This window comes from Falco punctatus (genome assembly GCF_963210335.1).
Source record: "Falco punctatus genome assembly, chromosome: 16".
Taxonomy (NCBI): domain Eukaryota; kingdom Metazoa; phylum Chordata; class Aves; order Falconiformes; family Falconidae; genus Falco; species Falco punctatus.
Window position 1 is genome coordinate 7,680,461 of NC_137596.1, and position 12,046 is coordinate 7,692,506.

At 50.8% G+C, this 12,046-nt stretch overlaps 1 protein-coding gene across 12 annotated transcripts in view; it reads left to right on the top strand.

The window, feature by feature from the left end:
• Positions 1 to 133: 133 nt before the first annotated feature.
• TECTA (tectorin alpha) overlaps positions 134 to 12,046 on the top strand; it is a 38,272-nt gene continuing 26,359 nt past the window's right edge. For 7 of the 12 annotated variants that reach the window (XR_013923972.1, XR_013923973.1, XR_013923974.1 and 4 more), the window contains exons 1-3: positions 4,707 to 6,284; positions 9,297 to 9,430; positions 10,727 to 11,014. Coding sequence is in view for 9 of the 12 variants with exons in the window: in XM_080366389.1 (XP_080222515.1) it covers positions 6,134 to 6,284; positions 9,297 to 9,430; positions 10,727 to 11,014 (573 nt within the window). In the remaining 3 variants the exon portion in view is untranslated. The other 5 variants (XM_080366395.1, XM_080366394.1, XM_080366396.1 and 2 more) reach the window with 5 other exon arrangements.

Here is a 12,046-nt window from a genome sequence, read left to right on the forward strand (position 1 = left end):
AGTATGTGGTTTTAAATTTGTTGGCCCACAAAAGGTTAGTCTGTCCACGGGGGGAGCGGTATTGTCATTGCACCAGCTCAGAACTGTCAGTAAATCGTGCTTTTATTCATGACGGATGTGGTGGGTACCGAAAGATGGAAAAAGAGAACACCTACTGGCATACAAAGTCAACAAGCGCCATGTAGCTGCTGGTGATTTGGTGCTAACACCCAGGCTGGCTCCCCTGGTCTGCTGGGGACAGCAAAAGTCACAATATGAACATCACCACCTTGCCACTTTGTTGAGGGAAGGTTGTTTCTGGACAACATTCTCAAGCCATTCACCTTCTGCGCAGCTAGCAGAGCACTCGTGGGGTGGAAACCAAAAATCTTGGTTGGCTTCCCAAGGAGGAAGAGTCACATCCAAAACCTGGGGACAGTTTATGCATCCAGATGATTGACTCTGGAAAGCAGGGCCAAACGGCACGCAACTGATATGGCAAAATATCCCAAGTGGGTTTGTGTTCCTTTGAAATACCTTTTGGGAAAGGGTCTTATGTGTGTGCCATATTACTGATTAACAGGGGACCGTGTCTTGGTGAGAGAGGGGAGGGCTCTGAGCACGAGAGAAGGTTTGGGGCCCATGGTGGGTGCCGAGAATCCGAGAGGGTCCTGAGGTGGCAGGAGCTCTGATTTAAATCAGTATGATGTCACAAGGGGCTGTGTCCCGGTGTTGTTGGCATAGACCCATTCTAGGAAAAGGTCCCTGGGTCTGTCGCATTCCTTTTGAGAAAACAAAACAGATTTGCAAGCTTCTCTGGCTTTTGCATCCTTCTCTCCAAGGACTGCTTTTGTCAAGAACTGTTTTGTTGTTCATGCTAGTTCATGCATAAAAGTCTGCTGCAGGCAGTCTGCACAGTAGGCAAAGCACCTGGTTCGGAAGGAATTAGGTGACAGCTATATACCAAAGTGTCGCACGGCTCCAGGTACTGAGATTAGATGCTGTGCCATGTTGTTTCTGGATACATTCCTATTGATTATCCGTGTTTTGACCAGATGTTTCAGGCTGATAACTGAACTGGTGGTACTAATAATATGTATAGAATGGTGACTGTCCTCTGCTCCCTTGGTGGGTTTTGCGTGCATCCTGGTGGCAGATGATAGTGTGGCCCACGGTGGCTTGGAGCAGCTCAGAGGAACTGTGCTAATGGTGCTTGTTGCTTTTGGGGAGAGGCTCTCGCTTTGCCCTCGCCTTGTTTGGGTCTGTAATCTGAAGAAGGTGACGTGGCAGCTCTGCCTCCGTCAGTTACAGTTTTTGCTTGTAAATGAGATTCTGTAGGTTCTGTTCATGTGCGGATTTGAAAATGCAAACAAGGTGCTGAAAGCAGCCCAGAGGCTAAAATATGTATTCCTGGCAGCTGTGCCTCCCTCATCTGAATGTGGCACTTCTGTAGGTGGCAGAGAGACACCTTCCCCAGGGCAACGTTAGAGGGGCTTTAGCCATCTCGAGCCTTTGCCTCTGTATTGCTTTTCTGCAGTTACTGGAAACTTCAAATACAATTTAAACATGAAGGTCTATTGTTGCTCCCTGTTAATGATGCATTCATATGTAATTTTAAAGAAAAAGCAAGAACTGTAAGTCTGTCTTGTTTTTATTCTGGTTTCTCTCACGGGGAATATACTTCCCACTCCCACAGTTTGCCTTTGGTTTGCTCGCAGACTTAGCAGTGGAATTCAGGCCAAATAGGTAATTGGTTTGGATCAGTTCAATAAACTTATGTAAGTTTTTACACAAAAAAGAGTATCCTGAGTTTCGCACTTCTGTATTCCCTGAAGCAAAACGTTCCCCTCCATCTCACCTTCATGCCTGACATGCACCTTCGGGAGAGTGAAAGCTGCCGAGATTTTTTTTTTTTTGTTCTGCTGACTGTTGAAGACAGCTGTCTGCCTGGTGAGCTCGGGCGCAGCCACCTCATTTGTGTGAGATGCCGTCTGCTGAAAGGAGAAATTGCAGTGCTGGAAGGAAGACCTAGCCCTCTTCTGGACTGTGTTCCTCCATGGTGGTGACTCATCTCCACTTCTAGGTGAGGAACAAGGCTCCAGCTTGCTCTCTGTTACCTGCTCTGTGTCCTCAGTGGAACTGGCCTTGGGGTTAAAAAGAGCTTCACCCTTGAGGAAAGTCTTGTAGTTGCTGATGGGGAGGGCAGTATGGGCCACTAAAGCAGCAGTCATGGGCTTAGCCCATGCTGGCCTCCACCAGATGGCCATGGGGAGAGGCAGGAGGAGGGAGATGCCCCTCCAGATTAGACGCAGCTCCTGGGCAAACCCCCTCACCAAAGTGTCTTCCCTGGCTTGAGGCAGGTCCCTTGAAATGGGGAATGCCACCAGGCACTACCTGCAGTCACTCTGCCGAGGTCGAGCAGCCAGAGACCCCCCCCCTTGTCTCATCTTTTAATGCTTGTCTTTTCTTGAGGTTGGGCATGGGAATGAAGTTTTCTGCTAGAAGAAAAAAGAAAAAAAGAAAAAGTGGTTGGTTGTTCAGCTCTGATGTGCTCAGCACTGCATGATGGGAGCATCCCCTGCCAAAAGAAAATTGCCTAGAAGACAAAGTCTTCCCCAAAGAGACAGTGAAACCTAATCAAACTTCATCAGTGTAGACTTGCCCAGGATGAACAGCACCAGAATATTAAACTGACAAAGGAGCAGAGGGAAACCTGTTTTCACCAGTTTTCTCTATGTTATAAAACAGGATGAGAAGTGGCTTGTAATATTTAAAATTTTTATGGGAGGGAAAGGAAGAGCCAGGGTGTATGGAGTGGCAGGCTGGAAGTAATCTGCCCCTGGAATATCACTCAGTACTTTATAATGCCCCTGCCCCCCTAAAGTAGTTGATGTAGGAAAAAAAAAAACATTAAAAAAAAAAAAAAGAAAAGAAGAAAGCTTCCTGCTAGCAAGGGCATGCTTGGAAGAAAAAGAGAAACTCTGGGATTTGCTGAGGAGGCGGTGTACTGCCTGGTGCCCTGATGTACTAAAAGAAACTGCTGAGATAAGACACAGCACTTCAGGGGTGAGCTTACTAAACACGCTTCTAGGAGCACCCACAGTCCTGGGAAAAACGTCAGGACTTCTAGGTGCTTCTCTTTGGCTGTTGGCATTCCTGTCCCCTTTCCATTCCTGATGAAGGAATGGGGGTGGTTGTACAGGGAGTGCAGGAGGAATAACTACCTCCTAGCAGGGAAAATCAGTAGTAAAAGGCCTCCATCCAAAGAGTCAGAAGGGAAAATCCTTCTGCCAAGGCTGGGCTGTGTGGTTATGTCCATAAGAACGTGGCTGTTTCCCCATGATGGACTGCTGGGGTTGGAGCACCGCCTGTCTAAACAGAACCTTAGTGCAGGTTGTAAGTGCAGCTCTAACGGGGCACTGCCCGTTGCCTCCTGCACCCCCTGGCCGCGGTTCCGCCTCTCTGTCCCTCTCTCATCTGACATCGATGTGAACCAAATTAGAACGGTTCTTTCCTTGGGCTACAGGCTGGGCTCGAACGAGGAGCTTTGGTCTCTGTAACACAGCCTGAGGCTTACTGCCCTGCGAGCCCTTGGTGAGTGCTGCGCGCTGGGGCTAGCAGCCGTTCCACGCACCGCCGGCGAGGGTGTGCGGGAACCAGCCCATCAGCACGGGTGGAAATGTTCTCCAAGCAGCAGCCACCACAGAGATCCAACGAACAATAAACAACCTTGGTAGCTGCTCAGCTCAGGTGGCCGTGGGGCACAGGCACGGAGGGCCAGGGCATCCTCGCGAAGCCCCCGTCCCACGAGCACATAATTGCACACTTGTGGACAACATGTCCTCACCTCAGCTCCACCTGCAGCCCCTGGTTTTGGCCCTTAAGGTAGTTGTGTATCTAACAGCCCAGACACCAGAGGCAAGGAAAATCCCTGTGGAAATTGCAGGTTGTATGAATGAAAATGGTAGTAACGCTCACAGCAGTGCCCCAGTGAAGCTCCCCACAGCCTTCAGTGAAAGCATCAGTCAGTCCTTCCAGAGAGGGTGGAAATGGGAACAGCGATGAAACCCTCTCCAGCGGATTTGGAGAAAGCACGCTGCACTGGGTAAGTTTTTTCTTTTCCACCTGTAAAAGCAGAAGTAAGTTACAGAAAGTAAAACGAGACTTGGATGGATAAGTAACTCCATTGAAACTTTGGGGCACTGCCTTTGAACGGTGCTTTAAGCCTAGCACTGTTTAATGCTAATCCTGTAACATTATATAGATGGGTTTTTTTTCACTTACACAAAGGAGGAAGGGGCTCAATTCTGGTTTTGATTTTTATTTTTTTTCCTTCAGCGAAAGGCAATGCTGAGCAGCACCCAGCTCCAGCTCCCTGACATTTCCATCTGAATCCACCTGAAGGGGGTGAGATTTTGGGGAAGAAAGAGGCTTCTCTCCATCTCCAGGCCAGAATCTGATCTCCAGACTACCTTGCTGGTTATCAATAGAGGCAACAGTTGTGATTGCAACTCAACACTCCTCCTGCCCTGGAACATCATTGAAGAAAACGGACTTTTCAATTGCAAGAGCAAGGGGACTGAGACATCGTTTCAGTCATCAGCAATAATTGGCAACGAAGGACCGGCATGCGTTCTCCATTGACATAGGATTTCTTCCTGGTCTACCAAGATTGGTCTAAAATTTCAGACCTGATTGCTCCTCTAATCTATGAAACAGGTTGGTAATTTTTTTTTCCATACCTAAAAAACTGTAATTTTGAGTGTGATATGCCAAGTAACGTATTCTTTGTCTGTCATGTTTCTCAAGCGGTGCTGGTCTCCCTCTTGTTCTTTGACTGCCATAGTCTCCACTAGTCATTGTCTGCCTGGTCTCTCTAATGAATCCACAGTGACTCAGATTTACGATCTGTATAAAACTCTGTCATCCTCCTTTCATCTTTCTGAGACAGACAATGTGGGAAAACTTCCTTGGTGGAATGAATTTTTCTCAGCACAGAACGCAATTGCTGGCAGCAGGCTGTGGCCAGCGTTGATGCGAGTGGCACACCGAGGAGCAGTGAAGCAGGGAGAAACTTTCCTTCCACCTTGTTTCACGCTTTCCGAGCTCCCAGTAATGGGAATCAAGTGGAAGTGATGTGGGACAGACAATGGCATATTCCCTGCTGTAGTCCTGTGCTCTATGCGTTATGTATGTGTGTGGGCGTACTTAGAAGGAGTTGGATCTCTTGATCACCATATGCTACAGAAACACATCTGTAGGGAGCACATAAAGAGATGCTGGGTGTGTCCACACAGCTGAAATGCGTGGGATGTATAAAGCTGAGAAGGTAGAGAAGCTGGTATTGAAATTAGGGCTGTACCTAATGCGTAGATACAGTTTGCATCTGAAGCTGATGGTGTACTTTTCCGGCGGGCGCATACCTGCTGGGAGCACACGATACCTTCCTGGGAGCTCTACGTAGCTGTGCCTGTGTGTAATGAACAGAAGCGACAGGTGAAGAAATCAAAGCAGTTGTTTAAGCAATATTTTCTATTGGATTAATAATGAGTAACAAATTGCATTAGGCGCAGAAGGAATTACAGCTGGTGCAGGATTTCGCTTTCATTTTCCCAGCCCCGTATCTGCTTCTCTCTCTGTCACTGATTCCTGTACAGCAAGGAGTTGCCCAGCTGTGTTAATGCTTGTGCTTCTTCCACACTTGTCAAAAATGGTAAGCAATTGTGTTAGCAGCCAGCAAAAGGATTAGTCCAAGCAGTGTCTGAAGCCCCTTAGCTGTGAAAGCACACCGCAGCTCTGCATCAGCTCTCACGTTTGGAGCAGCGCGAAGCTGTTCCCCTTGAAGTCAGGCAGAAGTGTCCACCCTCGTACTAAGCGGATCAGGGAGGAATTGCTTTTTAACTATCAGGAGAATAAACAGCCCACAGAGAACGGGCTGTTTAAAACTCCCAAACACTGCTTGAAATTAGCAGCAGCTCTTCTGTGTGGTTATGGGCTTACTTTGACAATACTGGCAGGGCAATTTGCTGTTATCACCTGGGAAGTCTCAGCACACCACTTTATGGAGTAGGCATTTGGGGTCTGCCTGGCAGGTGAGGGACCTCCATCTCTGCAGCATCCACGTGTCAGCAGCAGTCAGGCACTTTGGGAAGCGATGGCACTCGGGATCACCCGAGGTTTGCTCAAGGATGCGGTTTCCTACCAATGTGACGCATGTCCGGGTTTCTCTCTTTCCTGTAGGATGAACAAGCGATCGTTTCTCGGAACCTGGGTGGCCCTTTTGGTGATAACTGCGCGACAGCGAGGTGAGTATCTCCCACTCAGGTGCTGGGAGCTGTGCTGGGAAGGTGGTCACCTCGCAGCAGCGCTGTGCTCGGAGGCCCCAGAAGTACAGAGGGCTTGGAAAACACACCCAGCCCCTTGGCTGGAGCAAGGAGAAGAACCAGGGTGAACTTTGTGTTTCCCATGGTGAGGGAAGGACCACTGATTTTAAGGGTGAGCACTACGTGGGGAGATTTGTGTGCCTTCGTGGGGAAGCATGGTGCCAGCTTTGCACAAGTGACAGCTTGTGTCATGGGAGATGGATTGGCAGCCTGCACAAATGGCCCTCGCTTCACTGAGAGCAATGAAGTGATGACAGTTTCCACCAAATGAGGAGCTGGCACAGCGTGCTGAATACAAAGCTGGCAAAGCCAGCGGGATATACAGGCCACAGCGACTGTGGAGTTTGATGAGCATTTTACATATGTGTGCATATGTATCATTTATAGGCTGTGTGTGCGTGCATGGGTTGTGATTCCAGAGGTTGTGATGGTCTGGCCAGTTGCTATGAAATTGGAGTTTGAAAAATTTCTGGTGTTAGGACTGCTGAGCAGGCTGACCAGCCTATCTATGTCCAGTAAGGGGTAAAGTGGGTGAGCAGTAGCGAACTGTCACGGTTTGTGGGTAGTGAGGTTCCTCCTATGCTCGCGGAGGACATCCGACAGCAGATGTGGAGGTGCTGCAGGGCGGTCACAGGGCTGCAGCCTGTAGCAGGAACTTCTCCCTGCACTCGCACCCCATTTCTCGTGGCGCGTTGTGTTTTGTGAAGAGGTGGTGTTCACATCTGGGCTGGGTGAGGCCACGAGCAACCTGCTCTGACCATGGGGTCAGCCCTGCTTGGGGCAGGAGATGAGACCAGCCGGCAGCTGGGGACCCCTTCCAAGCCATGGGTTTCTATGATGTTGAAAAGCACGGGAGCAGCTCGTCTCATGCAGATATTAATCTTTGTCTTGTTTCAATTTGAAGATGGGCAAGCAGAGCTGGTATGGGCAGGAAAAGCCTCTGTAGTGTGGTAACATGGCAGATCTGCACCGCGTGGCTGGTACTAGATGTGTGGCCAGCTTAGGACCTCTAGCAAGGGAACCTGGAGCTGGGGAGTCTAGAAGCCGTTTCCCTGGTCAGCTGCTAAGTCGCCACCAGGCTGAGGGCAGCTCAGGCGAAAGCTGTGGCTCTCTTTCCTCGTGTGGGAAGTGAGGCCACCAGTTCACCCACAGGAAATGCCACCAGGGCAAAACCCGTGATCAGTGGGGCCCACTGGGCTGCTTGGCTGGATGAGGTGATGCATGCAAAGTTATGCCGGTGTCGCACTAGCAGTGCTGGAGAGGCTGGCATCGAGAAGTTTCTGCCGAGTTTCCTGTTTAAAAAATCAGTAAAATCTGTGTGTCATAGCTATGCCTCAGCTGTAATAACTCATCAGGTGCTAACAGCTGAGCAACAACTTGTTTTACTGCCTGGCAGCCAGGAGTTTTGCTGCAGCCTTTTGGATATATCTGTAAAACCAGGCTTGCAGCTTGGCCGTTCAGGCCACGTGCATGTGTCTTAGAAAGTCAGGATGCCTGTGGGTTAGGCCAGGCTTTCCCTTGTCTCCTCTTCCCCAAGGAAAGCTGGACCAGTTACGCCTGTGAAGAAGGGTCAGATGGTGACTTTCCTTACTCCCAGGCAGTTTCAGGCAGGGAGCATCCTCCGGGTAGCTAGGAGAGAGCATTCCCCAGGCCGGGCAGCACCGAGAGCCCCTCCTGCATCCCTCACGGCAGAGCACAGAGCAAGCTGTCCTCAGCTGGAGGCCCCTGAACAGCACGGGATAGTGCCTAGGAAATAAAAGCATGTCCTGAATCCAGGTGAACAGAGCCGGGATTGTTCAGAGCCTGGTGGCTCATGTCAGCCAAGATTGAATGTCGCAGGGACAGGGTGCTGCTTTTCTACATCAAAGAGGGGAGGAGGGGGAGGAAAACCCAGCAAAATTTCCATTTTCTCTGTGAGGAACCACACCGGTAGCTAACTGGAAGAAACAGGGTGTGAGATGACAGCAGCGATCTGGCAGGGGTTGTAAGGGGAAAGGACATGTGCCCTAGGGCCAGAAGTGCCCACTTGTGACTCAAGCTGGTAGATTGTAGTCTGGTGGAAACATGTCAAAACCATCTTCTGAAATATTTTTAGAAGAGACAGTTATGTTCATCAGCAGTGCATTTTAGCAAGAAACCTAATTTTGCCAGGAAACATTGGTGCAGTTGTGGCCCCTTGAGCTGTAACCCAGCACCAGGAGCACTGGGGGTCCGGCGTGGAGGGCTGTCCATGGCACCCAGGACAGCTCTGCCATGCCGGCAGGAGCAAGGTGGCTGCTGCCAGGAACGTGGCTCTGCGGGTTGGTCTTGGTGCTTTTTGGTCTCCAGGCACCTGAGCACCTCACCATCTGAAACAGCATGTCCTGCCCATCCTGGAGCAGGAGGGGATGGACCTGTTGTCCTTGTTCTCCTGATGTGAAGCCAAGGCATTGGTGTTATGAAGTGATCACGTGGAAAGTAAAATGTGCAGTTGCAAGCTGCGTGCACATCTTGTGGTCACTTTGCTGTTGCCCTAAGTAACCTTTGGATGATGCTCTCTGATGACCCTGTCCCAGAGCTGGCATCCCTGCCGTGGCTTGAGACAACCTTTGGCTGCTGGCAATGCTGGATTTTGGCGCTGTTTTCCTCAGCGGCTGTGATGCAGAATATGGCACTGTGGCCAAGTACCAGTCTGGCTATCACTGTTAGGTTGCCACCTCAAGTGCACAGCACAGAGTTTCGCCCCCAGCCCGAAGCCTGGCCTGGCTTAGGCACAGGCTGGTGGCCAGCAGACCTTCAGCATCACCAGCATGTCCGCACCGGCAAAGGAGGGGAGGGCAAGGCAGCTAATTAGCTCTTCGCAGGAGGTCAGTCAGCATTTGGGGACAGGCAACCCTGTGGCCTCTCTGAAGTCCTGACATTGCCATAAGGACTCTCTTCTCCCTCTCCTTCCAGCTCACGTCATGGCAAGTCTGTATCCATTCTGGCAGAATGACACAAAAACGCCTAAAGTTGATGATGGAAGCTCTCCTGAGATCAAGATCTCTGTCCCATTCATCTTTTTTGGAGCCCCATACAGAAGCATTTATGTAAGTGGAGAAGCAGACCTTACCTTTATTCTTTTCCTTGCCATTAGTGGCTGCATTTTAAATGCGCTCTCGCCATCATCAGGAATTGGAAGATTTATTAGCACCTACCTGACAAGTTCTTAGATTTCATGAACTGATAGGTTTTATGATTAAGAAAGTCAAAGGTATATTTAATGGGCTAATGTTCGTGGGGAAGGAATATAAAAGGCAATAAATTTTCTTTGTAGGTGATTAAATGGTACAGCAAAGCTAAGGTCTTGACACAAGGAACATTATTCCTGTTACATGACAAGAAACAAGAACATGCAGGGACCTGCAGGGAAAAAAAAAGGGCAATGGTTTGGACCCATATGTAGGTGCCCAAGACAAGGACTGGCTGCTGCCACTCTCAGATGACAGCACAGCGAAAGCCTGGCAGGGGACATTGATTCCTCCAGGCTGGGCTGAGAGAGGGTTCACCTGGGTGCATCGAAACAGTGCCTTAGATGGGGGCCTCACTATGCCAGATCCCCAGTGCGTCCGCGTTTTGTGGCGAGCCAGTCTCTGTGTGTATGCCTGATCCAAAGTACGATATAAACCTGCCAGCCCTACAGGCTCAGAAGAGGCAAAGGCTCAGTCGTTCCCCTGCCTGACCAGCTCCTATTTGTACACAGCAATACTGGGAAAGCAGTAACCCCGAGGGGGTTTCAGACCTCTGTGTGGTGGGAGATTTCAGCGTCTGGGACAGCAGTTGTTCTCCAGGCTTTGCAAAAATAATTGTTTTGGGGAGCATCCTCAGCAGACTCTGGGGAGGCTGCCCATGGCACCATGTGTCACGCTGCTCTTGGGGAGCCCCTGGGTGTGCTGCAGATGACAAACCCGAAAGCACTGGGCCCGATGCTTTAGCTCTTTTTCCCCGGAGCCCTCAAGCCATGCAGCCACCCGTGTCATACGGCTGGGTCTCAGTGCTGCGGAGCTGCTCTTCAAAGGCTGAGAAATCCCGAGGCCCCAAGGCAGGTTCCCAGCCGAGCTGAGTGCCATCCCACTCTGGAGGGTGCTTCTCCTCTGCTGACCTGCAGAAGCCCTGTTTTGCAGACTTTTCAAGGGTTTGTCCTGCTTGGGGCTTCCTGCACTCAGCCTTTGGCCACCACTAGCAGGATGAAGTTGAATCTCTGCCTAGAGGGTCAGGCTCTCACCAGCTGTCAGTATAGAAGCTGCCTTCTGGCAGAAGTCGCTCATCCCCCATTTTCTGATAAACCAGCAGCTTTCTGCTACCTGCAAAGGTTTGCTCAAGCGAAAGCGGGTCTCCTTGTGCAGGTCAACAACAATGGCGTGATTTCCTTCAACGCGCTTGTCAGCCAGTTCACGCCAGAGGCCTTCCCCCTGACGGACGGCCGGGCCTTCGTCGCGCCCTTCTGGGCAGATGTGCACAATGGCATCCGGGGAGAAATCTACTACAGGGAGAGCACAGACCCCGAGCTGCTGAGGAGAGCCTCCAAAGACATCCGCAAGCACTTCAAAGACATGTCCTCTTTCTCCGCCATCTGGATTTTCATCGTCACCTGGGAGGAAGTCACTTTCTATGGAGGAAGCAGCACAACTCCGGTAAGTGCCACCAGCTGTGCTTCTTGATGGGTGGTGCTTGACTGAATGCATGTCTGTATATATGTAACTGTCCTGGCCTTTGTGTGTAAAATTGAGTGGGCAGCTTTGTGTTCCTGCTCCTCAGTTCCCTTTTGGGCAGAGGAACACCATGGTCCTTCCATTCTCTCCTGTGAGAGCCTGCATGAGCCTTGCTCCCTGCTCTCTGATCTCCAGGGAAAGCATTGCCTCTTCGGTGTTTGTAGGCAGCGAACCTAAAAAAGGCTTTGACACCAGTTAGGAGGTTTTGGCTTGATCGTAGTATAGTTATTTTTTGTTAGATAGAAATGTAGATTTCATTTTTCCTCTGTACTGTGATATGCAACCTCCACTTTGGCTGTGCTTCCACAACGACAAAATGGAGCTATTTGTGCAGGGGGCTACAGGCACCTCGGAAGAAAGGCCTTTATTAAAGGAGCTGAAGTTTTGGCATTGAACAGTAGCTGTCATGATATAAACCACTCAAGGCTTCCACTTGTTCCTGACCCATCGGTTCATAAGGAGTGACTCGGTCTGAAGGCACATTGTCATGGGGCCAGGGTGTCGGGTGAGACCCAGAGCACCCAGTCGCAGCTGCCCGGTGCCGAGAGCAGCCCCACGGTGTGTGCAGCACCCGAGTGTGCCAGGGCACGTGTGCTCGAGGCGTGCACGCAGGGCAGGCCCCTCCCGAGGCTGTGACATGGTGAGCGGTGCCCAGGGGTGCAGCAGGGAACAAGAGACATGCCAAAGCGTACGCGTGCTTGCGTCCTGTCCTGAAGTGGGACTGGCAGGCAGCCCCCCGCGCTGGATCAGGTCTGTCCGCTGCAGGGGATCAGGATAAACTGGCCCCGCACTCAGCCCTGGGGCAGAGGGAGCAGGGCTTCCCAACACAGGGGAAGGAGAGCATGAGGGGCGATGGGAAGAACAGGCTGTGGGGTGGGCTGGCCGGCCAGCCATAATATCCTGCTCTGTGCTCCATTCTTTTCCTTGGTCATCCTCTTGAGGCTGGAGTTCACC